The 17,909-nt window shown below is 42.6% G+C and overlaps 1 protein-coding gene across 1 annotated transcript in view; it reads right to left on the bottom strand.

Annotated features, from left to right (window-relative positions):
* Nucleotides 1-17,909, bottom strand: part of LOC308294420 (neuron navigator 2-like) — an 84,309-nt gene that overhangs the window by 36,961 nt on the left and 29,439 nt on the right. The window contains exons 15-20 of the mRNA XM_080737153.1: nucleotides 12,570-12,713; nucleotides 12,078-12,106; nucleotides 6,282-6,483; nucleotides 3,844-3,976; nucleotides 2,271-2,432; nucleotides 840-918 (exon numbers count right to left, since the gene is read on the bottom strand). Coding sequence (XP_080593279.1) covers nucleotides 840-918; nucleotides 2,271-2,432; nucleotides 3,844-3,976; nucleotides 6,282-6,483; nucleotides 12,078-12,106; nucleotides 12,570-12,713 — 749 coding nt within the window. The remainder of the gene's footprint in view (nucleotides 1-839; nucleotides 919-2,270; nucleotides 2,433-3,843; nucleotides 3,977-6,281; nucleotides 6,484-12,077; nucleotides 12,107-12,569; nucleotides 12,714-17,909) is intronic.

Genomic DNA, 17,909 nt, shown 5'->3' with positions numbered 1-17,909 from the left:
TTTTTTAAATGTCTCTCTTTTTATGCGTTCTTTTTATGCGTTCTTTTTAGCGCGCACGCACACACACACACACACACACACACACACACACACACGCACGCACACGCACGCACACACACACACACACACACACACACACACACACACACACACACACACGCACAATTATAGTGTGCATAGTTCAATATGCTATTTTCTCAATGTACATTTTTAAATAAATTGTACAATTATGACATTATCCAACATTAGTATCAAACCTATCAGGAAATGCATGTATTTAATTCAGTCTGACCAGACTCCAAAAACAACTGGGATTAAAAAGGTGGGATAAATGGTGTACTGGTATGTATTGGCCGACATAGCAGATCCCTATCTACCTAATCTATGTTTTCTGTTTTTCGTTATACTGACCATGACCTCTATGTTCTTTTTTTCTGCTTTTATTTTCTTGTCTGCTGTCCATTAAAATGTTTTAGAAAGTAGAACAAACAATAAAAGCAGACTGGCGATCAAAATGAATGACCAGTGGGGGGGATATCAAAAACAGAAGCATATCGTCACTGTCGGGCAGAGACCTTGTATCTCTCCAAGTTTCACATTTTTACGTTTCTTTCGTAAAGTAAAGCCCTGCTTCATCATACAAGACTGTGGCACAAAAGTAGTGAGATGCGAGGCGTTGTGTGCTTGTAGATCGGCTATTTTCACTAGTTTATATATATTTTTTTAATGATAAATACAAAACGAATGGTTTTGGACATACAAGGTTTCCACCCACCAGCGATGATATACTGTATATATATATATATATATATATATCCCCCATCCCCCACTGTAAATACCTGTTCCCTGAGTCTTCATTGAGGTGCTTGTCATACTGATCATCTGAGGAGTCTTGGCTCTGGGAGAAGCCACTCCCACCTGGAATACAGACAGTACAATACAACACAATTGCATGCATTAATGACATTATTTAATGATATTTCCAACTATTTTTATAATATTTCCTGTTATTTTGATCAATTCTGAAGAATAATCGATAATAAACAATTTTATACAATTATCAACATTAATAACTTGTGCTTATTTTAGGCATGTCATTATACTTAAAGGGATATTTCACTTTCAAAAAGACTTTTGGCCATTTTATCATCTAATCAGGCTTTTATGAACATCCTGGACAGATTTTAATTTGCTTCATTCAGTTTTTAGATATTTTATGTAAAATGTTATCTGGTCCTCCCCCTCCAGCTCCCATCCCCATACACACCCATTATAACTTCAAACTCCATTTTAACCATGCTAGATTCATTAAAAACACCCATTATTTTTTTCTGGTGACTCATACCCTCCTAATACGTGAGCTGACCGTCTTTTTCTGAAAACCTTTTTCATTTATTTTGAATAATTTATTTTTGTATTTAATTTTTTCCATTTTCCCAAAGAGAGAGCCCCACGAGTCAATGTGACACGTTGAGAGCTTGTAGATTGCTATTTTCAGTAGGCTATTTTTGCAAGAGACTGTTGTGCGTGTTGTGCGTGTGTAAAACACAGTGTGGTTAATAGAAGTTTTGAAGTTAAAAAACCCTAATTTTCGATTACTCGATTAATTGAAAATGTATTCGATAAAATAATCACTAGGACAATAATGTATAGTTGCAGCCCTACAGGCTTGACAGTTCCAGTAGTGTAGCATGGTGGCCTTCTGGCTATGGGACAGTAACCTGTGTGAGGACCTACTCAACTGGTTAGAATTCCTGTTCAAAACAACCACCAAATTTCTCTTTTGGGTCGGGTTTGGTAAACTAAACACCTACTGATCTAGATCTAGATCTAGAAGACAATACCCGGAGCAGAACCACACCTACCTAGATCACTTCACTTTAGCAGAAACCATAACACGTCATGTTGTAGTCCTCAAAGGACTACAATTTGCAGGAACTATCAAACCGGATTCAGTTTTAACCCAAAATGATTCCCCTGCGCTCAAGGACATACTTTTAGGGCCTACCTAATTAACTCCTTGAAGTAGTTTTGCTTTTGAAAAATTCGTTTGGTGCATCCATTTTAGTCCAACTCGTAGCAACTGGCAAGACTACGCAAGGCTACTCGAGCATTTTAAAAGGGATTGGGGAAACAAACGGGGGGGACCAAATCAAAGCGACGCCGCTTCTTCTAGTGGTTTCCACGCTTTAGGCGGAAACCAAACGGCCAGTTGTGAACGAACACCAGGCTTTCCCCCAGAAAGCCTGGTAGGCGAGGTTAACACCTACCTGTGCAGTCATGCCCCGCCTCCAGGAGCCCGTCTGACCAATGGAAGGTGTCTTCCTGCCTGAGGAGCTGTACTGTGATTTGTCAGTCATGTCTCCTCCAGAGAAGTAACGGGCATCGCAGCACTCTGAAGCAGCACCACGTTTCCCACAGTCTGCCTCTGGCTGCAGGGGAACATAATACATAGTGGTTTGGTTGGTTGGTTGGTTGGTTGGTTGGCTTCTTTAATTTAATGCTGCTAGTAATAATTGGTTTCAGTGTGGTATCTTGACAGTGCTGCTGAGATGACCCGCATATACACACACACACACACACACACACACACACACACACACGCACGCACGCACGCACGCACGCACGCACGCACGCACGCACACAAACACACTAAAATCACCTCATCTCATGGGTAGACCCCCTGCAGGAGTGTGTGCGTGCACGCGTGTGACAGCAGACCATTGACCATGCCGTTTCTGACATTGCAACAAAGAAATCATGTTGACGTTCTCTCTTTATATATCGTTCCCTTTTCATCAATTCATCTCTCTCTCTCTCTCTCTCTCTCTCTCTCTCTCTCTCTCTCTCTCTCTCTCTCTCTCTCTCTCTCCCCCCTCTCTTTTAGAGGACGAATTAACAGACTACTGCGGTGCCAGAAGGCACACATCTCAGCCTGATTCGTTTCCATCGTGTATATTGCAAACACATATTATCTCTTCAGTGTGCACCTGATTTCTTGGCTGTGAGTACAGACAAAACATTGACGGATTGGCACGCAGCAAGCATTCATCACACAGGCAGATGAATGCTTCCCAAATGGGGTAGGAGTGTCAGAGTGAGAACACATTCAGTAGTTCACTGAAAAGAGACTGCATCGACTGGACTGGATTAAAGCACTGCAGCCAATTTACACAGGGAGCTTATGTAATGGAGTAGCCCTGCCGAAGTAATATATACATCTTTTTTTACAAAGTAGTCTTGCCATCTCTTAACACTAATATCTCCTCTGACCATGGCTCTTTTGGGGTTCGAATCCTGAATGTCATATCATGCCATGACCCGTAACAGGGGGTGGAGAATGTAACAGAGCAGCCATGCCATAAGTTCATAAGCATAATATCTTCCCTTGGGTGAGTGGTAAACGCTTGGTTTCCCCTGCGAGAGACCTGGGTTCGAATGCTGGGTGTCACAGAGGTATCCTATCCACCTCTTGTCGTGGGAATTTACTGGAGAAGTGAAGCTCACGTCGCGTCGCAGATGCAGCCGTTGTGAGCTTGTAGATCACACTCGGCTGCGGTGCCGGAAGCTCCGTGCGACTTCTGCGCAATGCACGATGGGATGTTGGAAAGTTGTGGATAGCCAATAAACATCTGACAGATCGACAGGTGTAAATTAGCCTGTAGCTATGCTCCTCCCAAAAAGCTTTTCTCCAATGCTAGCTTAGAATATGCCCCTCCCAAAAAGCTTTTCTCCAATGCTAGCTTAGAATATGCCCCTCCCAAAAAGCTTTTGTCCAGTGCTAGCTTAGAACAACTTCCTGCTTGCCAAACAGGCTAATTGGTTTTCATGGGTTTAGCTCACCTCTAGAGTGACGTCCTTGTGGAGGGAGACAGACGGTGTGTTGGCGAACACGTTGTGAAGTGATGAGCCTCTGATGTCATCCAGATCAAAGCCATCGCTGATGCCACTGCTCACCGAGCTACTGTCATCCCAACTAGAGAGACACACAGAAACGTCCGTATTTAGTTGTGCATGGGTGTCGAACACCAATACAAGCTCACAACGCCTTGCAGTGCGACACGTTGTGAGCTTGTATATCTGCAATGTTTCGGGGCAATGATGACATCTGTGCGCAACCTAGTATAACTCAGGCTATAGAAATGTGTACCCAATTTAGAGTCAGACACAATCAAGGGAATGACAGAGAGACAGAGAAACGGTGAGTAGAGAAAGGGAGGGACGCAAAGGAGACAAAGAGACAAAGAGAGAGAGAGAGAGAGAGAGAGAGAGAGAGAGAGAGAGAGAGAGAGAGAGAGATGTGTTTCAAACATCAAAGTAGAAAACCACAGAAAGAAACCTGTTAAGTTTCATCATGCCCTGACTTCTGTCCCTGTGTCTAGTGGACGCTTTCTTGGCTAATAGGATGAGAAAGATGCTTTTAGGAAACTCTGGCTCCTACTGTTGCATCAGAAAACCCATTTGAGGTGCACAATCTCTTTCTTTTACCCTATAGAACTCTCATTGAGCTATAAGTTAAGTATACAACTGCTCTTCGTTGAAAAAACACCGCTTTAGCTTAGCAGCTGAAGCTGTAAATGGGGGGCTCCCACTCCCAGTCCCAATGTTCACATTTTAAAAGTGGAATTGGATTAGGTTACCAAGCTACAGTTGATTCCTGGTGTCCCAGCTGCAGTAGCTGACTGAAGAATAGAGAGCTGATTGATTTTACATTCCATCAATTGCACAACACAGTGAAAAGCACACTTAATACTGCTGTTGACACTTATATGGAGTTGTACTGTTTGTTTTCTTTTTCATAAACACATAGTGGTGTAATGCATGGGTTTATGAACAATCTTGTTTTCACAAAAATAATTCCCAAACCGTCCTTGTCATTGTGTGTGTGTGTGTGTGTGTGTGGCGTGCGTGCGTGCGTGCGTGCGTGCGTGCGTGCGTGCGTGCGTGCGTGCGTGCGTGCGTGCGTGCGCGCGCGCGCGTACTTGCGTGCGTGCGTGTGTGTGTGAGGGGGGGTACAAAGGTGAAACCTGACTTTAAAGCATTACGTTAAGTCAGGTTCAGACACAAAACCACAAATTACAAAGCTTAAAGTGGATGAATGTAAACCAGAGACAGACAGACACTGTCAGATCCACACAGAGTCCAGTGCTAAACCATTAGTTCTACCTCACTAGTCTCTTCTTCTGAAACTATTCAGCTCTGTTGCCTGGTGATGAATAGTATCACCAGAGAATGCCAAACTATGCTCCAATCACAAATGTGCACACAGACAAACACACACACATACAGTACACGTACACAGTAAACCCCTTAGTGTTAAGTTAACCATGAGAGTACAATTGGAACCAACAGGTCCATTTGGTTCCGTTTGTACTCTCTTAAGAGTTAAAATTGGAAAAGGTAACACTGTGTGTACACACACACACACACACACACACACACACACACACACACACACACACACACACACACACACACACACACACACACACACACACACAATACAGTATATATGTTGTAGAACATAAATCAGAACTGTCATCTCTGATTAATACTTCACATAACTATAACCCAAATAACTACAGTGATGATAAAGTAGGCAACTGATCACAGTCAAGGTCTTTCACTCTTGTCAGAGATGGGCTTCTGTTGTGTTTACCCAGCCTAGTGGCTTTGAAGAGAGCTATGGTTGTCTTTAAAGAGGTCAACTGTGGCTTAGTATCTAGCCTATAGCTTGTCTGAGGTGAATCGGACACATATATATTATTGCTTCAAAGTCAACATTGCTACATTCGGGGCCCACAGTCGCCAGATAATCATTCACTTGGGTAAACGGCAGTCAGTATTGTTTGTTTGTCAGTCGTTGCACTGATATTCCTCGCTCAGGTTAAGGTTTGACCCTTTGACGTCAAATTGTACTTACTCACATTCACTCCTATTAGCAACAGCTAATCGAACTAACTGATTTAATCAATTATAATAAAATACAGAAAATACCTACTAATCACAATCTTGTCAATTGATTTGTAGATTTTCTTTTTTTTTTTTATCCAGAAGAATCTCTCAACTACAAACAAATTCTCAACTATTCGATTCATCAAAAAAGTAAAATTGCTAGGAAAATAATTGATAGTTAGTTACAGCCCTATAGATCCCATGTAGAAGAACCATGCATGAAACACACATAATTGCGTGTATGACAATTATTACAGTGCATTCCCACTATATTAGCAGCCTCTAACTGTAACTTGATGTCATACAGTGCTGACTCTCGGACTCACCACTTTCTCCTCTCTGCTTCTTCTTCTTCTTTCTCTGGTCTTTCTTGCCCACCTTGCCTCTCTTTTCCTTTCACTGTGTCCTCCTGGCTCTCTCTCTCTAAATCTGTTCTGCTGTGTAGCTCCGAGCTGCTTCTTCCAGTCCACACACTGGCCACAGCCTCTTCACCACTGAGCCACTGACTGACTAAGCTTTCGCCTGAAGCTGTACACACACACACACACACACATGCATCACATACACATACACACACACACACACACACACACACACACACACACACTGGGAGGGAAGGAGGAGGGGGGGTGGGCTGTCTCAGCATGCACTATTCATTCGCCACTTAAACAAACATCAACCAACTGATATCCACGAGACAAAAAGCTCTGCATGGACGAACACGCACAATACACACACCTTTTAAACAAGCAAGCTGTTTCGCACGCACGCACGAACACACACACGAACACACACACACACACACACACACACACACACACACACACACACACACACACACACACACACACACACACACACACACACACACACACACACTCACCAGACAAGACACTCCTGTGTGTAGCAATTTGATCCCTGTTAACCTGGAGTAACTTCAAGCTGCTACTGACATACTAGAACTGGGAAGACACATACATGCATACGCACGCACGCACGCACGCACGCACGCACGCACGCACCACGCACGCACACACACACACGCACACACACGCACACACACGCACACACAGACATGCGTGTGCTTGTGAGTAGATACCCTAACAAACACTTTCATTCCCTAACCACTGACCTTAACCTGAACGTGATCAGTCATGATGTTTGAAAGGTCAAGCGCTGTAAGCTTGTCGATTTTCAGCGAAAGCTTGACGAATGTCACCCATAGGGTTTAAGTGGTTAAAAGCAGTAATTAACCACTTAAACCCCATACGTTGTTGACCCTCAGGGCTAGTGTATTTTCTGTTTTCACTCTACATTAAATATCTTTTCTGAAAATAGCTGATCTACAAGCTTACAATGTGTCGTGTTAGGGCCGACGCATGCTCCAGTTTTAGAGACAAATTTATTTCGTTTCGGTTCGGGGGGTCACAAAATCTCGGCAGCTCCAAACAACTCTGGATGACATCATATTGTAGTATAGTCAGAGCCGAACCGAAAAATTAATTCGCCTCTAAAAGTGGAGTATGAGTCGGCCCTTAGAGGGAAAAATTGCAAAGCCATGTAAAAAGCTAAAATCTCAAGTTTACAAAGTATTGTGGGTTTAAGTGGTTAAACATGCCATGCAAATGTAGGTCAGAAGGGTCTCACAGATTATATTCTATAAAGCTGTGAACCATGACAACTGGTTAATGCACTAAGAGAGCCCTGCCTCAACAGGAGTAGAGCCTGACTGATATATCAGCCATTATTTGACTAATATTATTAATGTTGCGCAACCACACTATAGTACTAGTCAGTGTTGTTTTTGACAGCAAATTTTGATTTAGTTTTTAGTCATAGTCTTTTGAATAAAATGTTGTTTAGTTTTTAGTAATTTAGTCACCTGAAAGGTTTTCGTTTTAGTCTAATTTTAGTCGACTAAATATCATAAGATTTTAGGCGACTAAATCTACAGTTGATTTAGTCAACTAAAATGTATTTTGGCAGGCCTTGATGACATTGTAATGGCTGAATTTACACTTGGTTTGCGTGCTGAAAATAGCCGATCTACAAGCTCACAACGCGTCGCAGCGTGATGCGTTGTGAGCTTGTAGATCTGCTATTTTCAGCATGCAACACCTGAGAGCAACCAAACATAAAATGACTCTATTCTCCACTAGCCCCTTCCTAACGTTTTAGTCTAGTTTTTATTTTGTTGACAAAATTGACAATATATTTAGTCTTAGTTTCAGTCATCACAGCGTACTTTTTATTTAGTTTTTATTTAGTTTTCGCCAGTGAAAAAAACGCAGTCGACAAACATTTTTCGTCATAGTTTTCGTCGACGAAATCAACACTGGTACTAGTGCAACTTTATTATTTCTAGATACACTTTTAGCCAATGAGGAGTATCCCCATTGACTTGAATGGGAAAGTGTAAAAACAAACGGCAACCACACTCACAATTTCCCAGAATTGCGTGTTTCTAGTTTGATATCGGTATCAACAGTAATGTAGCTGGTCTGGTGTGTCACTGATTTATTTTTGGAGAAAATGTCTAAGCTTTAACCAAAAAATAGCCAATCTACAAGCTCACAACGAGTCCTGACCCGTTGTGAGGTTATTTCTGAAAGGTTTTGAATAGGGCTCAAGTATGTTGACAAAGTTCAGTTTATGTGTTTATTTATCTATCAAAAAGTAATTTGTGTTCATTGTTATTCATTTATTTGTTGCTCTTTCTTTTACAAACTTTTGGTGAAAACATCATTAGTCGGTGGTCTGTGGCTCTCCAAAAATGGGATCGGGATCGGACCCAAAAATCTGGCAACAGAAGAAGAGCCTGTGTGAGGTCAAGTACCCTTGAGCAACGCACGCAAACTAACCCCCGACTGTTTCTGGCAGAGCTGCTCTGCAGAGAGCTGGGTGTGCAGCTCTCAAATTACCATGTGTGTAACTTGTGACTGCATGTGTTGCTGCCTGCTGCTGGAAACAAACATATACGTGCTCAGTAAAACCATCAGTGGGTAAACAAGCCATATGTTATGCTTCATTTAACTCTGTTTGCCTTAAAACACCCACAGGCTCATTCCACTGCAAAATGTGCAGCTTAATGAGAAATATAGAAGTACGGCAAGTCATTTGGCCTCACGTATACTCCAAGGAATGCCACAATTGGTGTTTAGCCTTGGAACAAAAGTATAGCTTAAGTAGTGTCAACAGCCACACTGCAGTAAAATGTAAACATTGTGACACGTAAAGTGCCTGCCTCCTATGTTTAGCTATATGTTGTTAACCATGAACAAGCCAGGACGTCGGATGGATAAAGACAGACAGGCAGACAGGCAGGCAGACAGACAGACAGACAGACAGACAGACAGACAGACAGACAGACAGACAGACAGAGAGGCAGGCAGGCAGGCAGGCAGGCAGGCAGGCAGGCAGGCAGGCAGACAGACAGACAGACAGACAGACAGACAGACAGACAGACAGACAGACAGACAGACAGACAGACAGAAAGAATGTTTCTTAAAGAGTATGCGTTTAAGTTTACAAGCATACAGTTAGTGTCGAGCAGGTGTGCTATGGTTTTATAAAGGTTCAGTTGTATGCTACTGTATAGGTAGGCTTTCAATAGTCCATCCCCTTCTTTCTTTAACCCCTTAAAGATGCAGTGCCATGATTTCTCCCCTAAAACATGATTATCAGGTTTTATGATTTTTTCCAAAAGAGTGTACAGAAAGAGTTAAAATTAGGTTTTTATTTGGCCACACATCACTGTTTAGTCGGCACTTTTGACCCACAAGGTGTCAGCCTCCAGGCAGAAATCCAAAATACAAAGTGAATACATAATTGCTCCTAACAACCACACCAGGGGGTCTAATGAAGTAACGTCATAGACACATGATAACCAGAAAAAGAAAGAAACTATGGCACCACCTTTAAGGCCCATTCCCACTGGGCGCGATAAAGATAAAGATAGCGATAATTATCTGACGTCATGACGTGATAGCGCGGAAAGTGATCCAAACGAGATCGTTTACGGCTATCGCTGTCTTTATCGTTGTGGTGTGGATGTGGATACTGCCACTTCAATCGCGCCCAGTGGGCCTTATATGCCTGACTCAAACGGTGTCACGTGGTGAATAGTCAATCGACACACATTCACAACGCTAATTTGTACTCTCTCAGGGTTAAAATTGGAAAAAAATTACTTTAGCTTTGAAAAAAAAAAAAAAAACATTTGTGAACAATTTGGAAAATTTGGCAGATAATGACGATATATGGATGGGTAAAGTGGTTAATGTTCTCATACACATTTGGGACACAGACTCCCAATGCCACGTGGAACAGCTTGACCGGGACCACTAGATGGTGCTCAGCTCGCATATCAACAGTTATTAATGTACAGTAGTATGGGATGAAGGGATGAACTCTACAGTGAGGTTATGGCACCAGCAGAACACAATGACTTTATTTACTAAATCCCTGAATTACCTAGAATACCTACGTGCTAACTAGCTTTTTAAAAGCCTGACCCATGCAGTTTATGTCAAGCTGCATTCCAGGTCTGCTATTTAGGTCATTTACACTGTGTGCGTGCGTGCGTGCGTGCGTGCGTGCGTGCGTGCGTGCGTGCGTGCGTGCGTGCGTGCGTGCGTGCGTGCGTGCGTGCGTGCGTGTGTGCATGCATGTGAACGTATGCACGTGCTCTGTTTCCTGGCCCTGGAGTGAACTGTGTCCTCAATTTTCCCAGACTGTGTGGAAGTTCCTATACTTTGACTCAAGTACTTCCAATAGGGCTTAAGTGGTTTATGTGTGTTTTATAATATCATAATTTATATCTGCAAAGTAACTAAAGTTTTCAAATAAATGTAGTGGAATAAAAGCAATATTTGGATCCAAGGTGTAGTGGAGTAGAAGGAAACTGGTACCACTGGTACTGGAGTTCAGTACTTTGTCCAAGACTGGCCACTGAGAACAAGTGACTAGTGTTGAGCTGATAACAGAGATAGAGAACACCACACAACACTGTAGATCCCAGACAGACAGACGCACACAAAGATTGTGAAGCCTGATTTATACTTTGTCACGAGCCGGAAATTGCTGATCTACAAGCTCACGCGTTGCAGCAGTCGTACAAATCAGTGTTCCTCAAACGTTTTCATGTCAGGGACCCCCAAATTGATATGTCCTGTATTTGACCACAAAACCGCATTTAAAGGATTTTGTGCCAGCGACCCCCACAAGAGAAGATGTGTGTTAAACTTGTTAAACATATACAAAAGTATTCAATATTTGTCACGAATTTCCAAGATCTTTCAAACTAATTTGAAAATAGCCAAATGATTAAAGTGTTTAAATTTCGATATTAGCTCATTTTGCTGGTGACCCCCTGGAACCCTCTCAGGAGGACCCCTGGGGGTCAATGGACGTCAAATATCTATGATGTCAGACGTCTGTGATATCCATATTTGGGGACATATGGCCACATTTTGGCCACATTTTGTCTAACTTAAACAACCAACCAGGTCTGTGCATTTTTTTGGTCAAAGTTGATCCCATGCCAAAGTGCTGTCACCCAGGTGCACGTGCCCATGTGCATGCGTCCATATATGGGCATGCCTTTAGGGCAAAACTGGTATCATTGGTAACACCTGTGAAGGAAGAAGAGACTTCTCTCCACTACTACTGTGCATATAGCCTATTGTTGTTCACATGACTGAGCTACAGGATACAGGATCTATGCAAATATAGGACCTAGTTGCGTATGAGTTGAATCCACAAGTCTCACGCTTACACACAAATAGACACATAGTCACATACACAGAGAGGCAAATACAGACACAGGCACTGCACTCACAGAGACACACACACACACACACGCACACACGCACACACACGCGCGCACACACACTCACTCACTCACGCAGAGAGGCCCAAGAGACACACAGTCACACACTCACATCACATGCAGACACCAGGAAGGAACCTCCATGTGTGGTTGTGTATGTAAAAAAGGGCCCTAGGCTTCAGACAATGGCTGCTCTGTTGACTAAGTATTATCCTATTAGCAAGCAGACACAGTCACACGCATACGCTTACACGCACGCACGCACGCACGCACGCATGCACACTGCACTGACCACTCAGACCATTGCAACCTTTTCTGATCCTGCAGAGGGAGGGAGACAGTGGTGGGAGAAAAGGAAAGGTGAAAGGAAGGGTGTATTCGGAATAATATGTACAGCGTCGACAAGTACCCTTAAAACAGCTAAAGGAGACATCTAAGAAGTGGTGACCCATGATGTTAACTAGGGGCTAAAAGCACAGTTCAATAAGTGCCTTTCTATGACTGATATACACCATTGTTACAGCTCCAGATTTTATTGTGTACTAAACGAGTGTACACAAAGTTCTCAAAGTGGGGCCCAGGGACCCCCAGGGGTCCTTGACGGGGTTAGTTAGGAACGAAGTGGACCCTTATTGGTCTGTAACTCTCAGAGTTATTGGGGTCTGTGTGGCCTAACGCATACCGAACTGGTGGTTCTTGAAATTAAAACGTTTGAGGACCACTGCACCAGACTCATTGACACCACGTGCTACCTGAGAGGGACAGGGTACACAACATGTCCTACCTGTCATAGTCCCTGTGGTCTTTGACAGGCAGCTGCAGAGCCCGTCTCAGGGTTGAGGACGCGGCAGACGATGTCATGACGTCCAGCTGGGATAGGCTGGCCATGCGCCGGCAAAACACGCCGAACTGTCTGTCCGCTAGATCTCTGTGATAATGCAGACACGCATGCGCACGCGCACACACACACACACACACACACACACACACACACACACACACACACACACACACACACACACACACACACACACACACACACTGATGTTATTTCAAAATGCAAAAGACATTCACATTATAGATAGTAAGAAACATACACATTAATGTAAACACACATCCATACATTACACACTATGACTGCAATTGTAAGAGAATCACACATTATGTACACAATGACCTTCACCACACACACACTTCAACTGATCACTAGATCACTGGTTCTCAACCCGTGGGTAGGGACCCCCAGGGGGACGGTAGGGACCCCCAGGGGGACGGACCCTTTGTGGATCGCGGACACATTTTTATGGGTCCCTTGATTTTTGGTTTCCTACATTTCGTTTTAATTATTATTATTTCAAAACTCGCACCTTTTTTAGTTTTTTTTTTTGCAATAATTTCATGAAGAAAGCAAAGAAAAATTCCATAAATTAGAAAACAAATGTTTAAGAAGTAGTGAAAATAGCAGATCTACTTGTGCGCTTATAGATCTGCTTTTTTCACGAGTTTGGCAAATGTCTAAACTCTCTTTTGGGTCTCGACCTGAAAGGTTTGGGAACCACTGCTGTAGCTAATCCAATGCACACTTTCAGGTCTTATACATGCGCGCGCATGCACGGCACGTATACATACATCTTGCAGTAAAGTTAGTGGTAAAAGCAGACTGTTAAACAGACATTTGTCATCAAACATTCCCGTCAATCCTCTTGTTACTGTACACACCTTAGACAAACACCTTCCAGCACAGCATCACAACTTGTGTCTGTAAACCAGTGGTTCTCAACCTGTGGGCCGCGAGGGTATTACAAGTGGGCCCCCAAATAATCAGCAAAACCGGAACATTATATTAAGAATTCAAACCAATAAATAAGGGCTTTAAGTGGCGGTCAGATGGGTGGGCCGCGAATGCTTTCAATATTTTCAAGTGGGTTGAAATTGAAAACCACCCCTGTGAAACCATAGCATACCGTATACTGTATGTCACAAAATGGAAAGAATTTTTGACCAAAATAACTAATTTCAGAAATGTCACATTTTGAGAATTTACAATCATTATAAATGGGGGAAAGTACAAAACATCTTTTGCCTTAAAATAAATGCAAAGCTTGTATTTAAATAGTACTTAAACTGCCAGCATTTATGTCAATAACCTAAAGATATATTTGGTCTTATAAGTCACTATATACACAAAACAAAGGCAACAGTGAGATGACAGTAGGTCACACCTTATTGAAGATATGGTGGATAGAGTTACCGTATATAAAGCTATATTATACTGTGTAGAGGTATAATAGACAGCTTTTGATACAACCATAGAGATAAAGGTACATAGAGGTCATAGTATGATAGAGCAATAAAGTTATAATATACAGAGGTATAATATAATGGTCCTTCAAAGGGGTCAGAGGGAAAAGAGCACAGGTGATGAACTGGCCCTCCCATCACCAGTCATAATTAACTGCTACTGAAGCTTTTGCCACAGTTGAATAGTAACAGTTTAAGGGAATTGATTGATCGGTTGAATACTTCATCAACAGTTTGCCAAAAGAACAGAGGTACAGTTATACAATAATGCTAAATGGATAACACAAAAAGCTCTGAGGGCTTGTTTCCATTCAGGTCCTGTGTATTCAATTAATCCAGGAATTCACTGGTATCCAATGTGAAGTGACAGGCTGTTTGTCATTTGCATGGCAAGCAGTGCTCCAGTTCATCATCTGTCTTAAAGTGTGCTTAGCACTAATACAGGAATTGTATATAAAAGTCATGCCAGACTTCTCAAACAGAACATTCTCTCCCATATACTACTCCGGTGTCACCAGCTCCAATTATGCTCAAGCTATGCTCCATCATATGTCAGTCTCGTGTACTGAAAATATACGATTTACAAGCTCACAATGCGTCACATCTGAGTTGCTTTGCGAGCTTGTGGGTCTGCAATTTTAGGTAAGCAACAGCGTCCTACGACGAAGTATAGATCAGGCTTTAAATGACAGCACACCATACCTGTTTCCTTCTTTCTACTGATAAAAGAAATTCCAAGTAGGGGTCTGCCTCTCTTTTCTTCAATTCTCTTTCTTTCTTTGTCTTTCTCTCCCTTTTTCGGTCCTCTGTTGTTCTGTGTTTATATCTTTCTCTCTCTCTCTGTGTCTCTCAATAAGTGCCAGCCAGGTAACATGTAGAAGCAGGTGGTGTTTGTGGGTGTGGCTCTGTTAGCCTGCAAGTGGCTGTTATTGGCTAATAATAGTGTTATTGTCACACAGAGGGAAAAGAAGGAGAAAAAAAGAATATTTCTCCGTCAGCAAGCAGTAACAGAACCCCAGAACCTCTTAGAGCTCCCATACTGTAGGATTAGAAGGAATAGAAGCAAGGCGTCTTGCTGGATCCGGATAATCTCCTTTGCTTCAGCTATAAGATAATTAATATTTACCACATCATTTTCATAATACCGTCATGTTTGGTTTGAAGGTGACTTTCAGAAAGCCGGGAGGCTCAGAGATGTTCAAAGCTAGAAGAGCAATGCCTCTTGGCCAGTCACTAATCATGCACTGTAGGAAATAACAGTTGTAACCAACACATTACCATTGAAGAATGTTGATTTGAAGGGAGATATCCATGTGGTTCTGTCTGGTCAGAACATTAGCATACTAACTACAGCCCTGAGAGGAAGTGTCATTTCCTCTGATAAGACCAGAGCTGACGAGTTATAAACAGCGGCCAACTCTCTTTTTTCTTCCTATGGCCTAACTGGTTTCTCTGAAACGAGAGATTCAGCAGTTACATACGTCTGTTTAGGAAACAGTCCCCCAGCTGTACCAATTGAGGACATTTGCCTGAAATGGTAGTGACCTCATTGAATTTATCTTCATGCGTTTGATTGTTTGAGCAATCAAAATGCAATAACTCAAACATTTTGAGTCATCATTGTAAACGGTTCCAACAGCTGTAATGACTAATCATCTACATGACCAAGAGTGCTGCATTTCATAATCCATTTATTCCTCATGACCCACTTTGATTGGAGCGGTAATATGTTTGTCAAGGTGGCTTTCATGGATTTCTGGAGATCAGACCAGAACAAACAAGTATCAAGCACCCAAGCTTATTTATTGGATGTTTTATGATGTAAAGTGTTGCCTAATCCTCAGCCACACCAACCTGACTCACAGAAGCTGACTCATCACAGAGCCTTTTGTTTGCAACAAGGTACAGCCACGGGGAAAGGTTGGTAAGCTTCAGGTTTGCTAAGTCAAGTGTAACCTTAAACTAATTAAACATGACAACCAATAGCCTCTTGCACTCAGTACAACATACACACACTTTCCCTCACAGGGTAATTAAACTGTGGCAGTGGCACTCAGCATACGTGGCTCAGGAGGTAAAGTGGCATTTTGGGAATCGCAAGGTTCCCAGTTAAATCCTCTGCTCCTCCAATTGGCTTTTAGTGTCCTTGAGACACTGAACACCAACTGCTGGGGGCTGTTCAACAGTTGCCTGCTGCTCCTCATATATAGTTATGATAGGTTAAATGCAAAGGACACGGTCAAATATTCTTAGTTCCAAATACGACTAAAGACGGCATATTTATGTTTTATATATTAAACATTATTGCATAAACATGCTTGCATTGGAAAAAAACTAAACAAAAAACCTTTGTAATCATAACCAATTGATTGTTTTAGAGCATTAGACTCAGATTATAACACTTGTTTGTAGCTTCAGTGAAAATATGAGGTTTTTAAAGCAGCGCATTGTTTTTGGAGCGGTGAAAGCGCTCACAATAGACAGGTATGTCCGTGGGTATGTATGTATGTATGTATGTATGTGGCTGGCTGGCTGGCCGTGTCTGTAGCCTGGCAATACCTTGAGTGGCCACACACAACACACAAGTTAAAGGAGGGGCGCTGTTCTGCAGCACACGCACACACACACACACACACACACACACACACACACACACACACGGTATAGCTGCTCAGATTCACCGCTCCACTTCGAACCGAGGTTTGATTTTTTTAGTACACTTTATTTAAGCCTGTACTTATACCCCAGGGCTCTATACAAGGCACCCTCCTGTTTTTGCTCTACTCTATCTTCTCCAAAACTTGCCGATCTAATAGTAGATCTGCTATATTCCTCGATCATTAGCCCCAGAATAGGGATGCTAGGTTTCAAGTGTTTAATGACTCAAGCCAAACAGCCTGAGGTGTGGTGTGTTTGGATGGGGCGGGTGGGGCGGGTGGGGGTCCGTCTGTAGACATTCCACCGACCCAGCAGAGTAACCCAGTGACATCATCATCGTGTTCCCTCCTACTGACCCCATTGGTATTCCTTCTGTACAATGACATTAAGCTGAGTGTATTCTCCATCGCACAAGAGTGTCACCGCGTTGCACAGTGACGCGTTGTTACTGTAGCCTATGCGGTGGATGTGTTCTTTTACACTATATATAGAGTGATAGATGGAGGGTTAGAAGAGAAAGAACGGCGTGAAGAATGGCTATTGGTTACTGAACAACACGAGTAGCTGAGAGAAAAAGCCAGACAGAGAAACCGAGTGATGGCTGCACTCAGCGAGACAGAGGAACACACGGACTGGAGGTTTGTTAACCTTGGTTACTGAACAACAAAGGTCGCTGTGAATGACATTAGAGCCCTGGAAGGGCGTGTGCATGTGTGCGCGCAGGTACGTGTGTGAGAGAGAGTGGGTGTATACAGGGGTGTCGCACCAAATTCTGGGCCCTGGGTACTTTAACTATTGAAAAATAGCAGATATACAAGCTCACAGCGCAGCACCGAGTGCCACACTGCGAGCTTGTAGATCTGCTATTTTTGAAAAATCGTGAAAAGAATCGTCTTTGAATAGGCTACTTCAAATCCTTCTAAGGTTTTTTGAAAAACCAATGTTTCTATGTCAGTGGTGCTCAAACTTTTTCATGTGAAGGAGCCCCAAAATCATATGTACCGGTATTTGGCCACAGACCCCCATCTCAAAATATTTAGTTCCAGAGACCCCCCAGAAGCAAAATTTAAGTTAAAAAAATACATAGCCTATATTCAAAGATTTGCACACATTTTCACGACTTTTCAAAAATAGCAGATCTACAAGCTCGCAGCGCGGCACTCGG

The sequence above is a fragment of the Nannobrachium achirus genome (genome assembly GCF_963921795.1).
Source record: "Nannobrachium achirus genome assembly, chromosome: 11".
Classification (NCBI taxonomy): Eukaryota; Metazoa; Chordata; class Actinopteri; order Myctophiformes; family Myctophidae; genus Nannobrachium; species Nannobrachium achirus.
The sequence above is the reverse complement of the archived record's forward strand: the minus strand, read 5'-3'. Positions and strand labels throughout refer to the sequence as shown.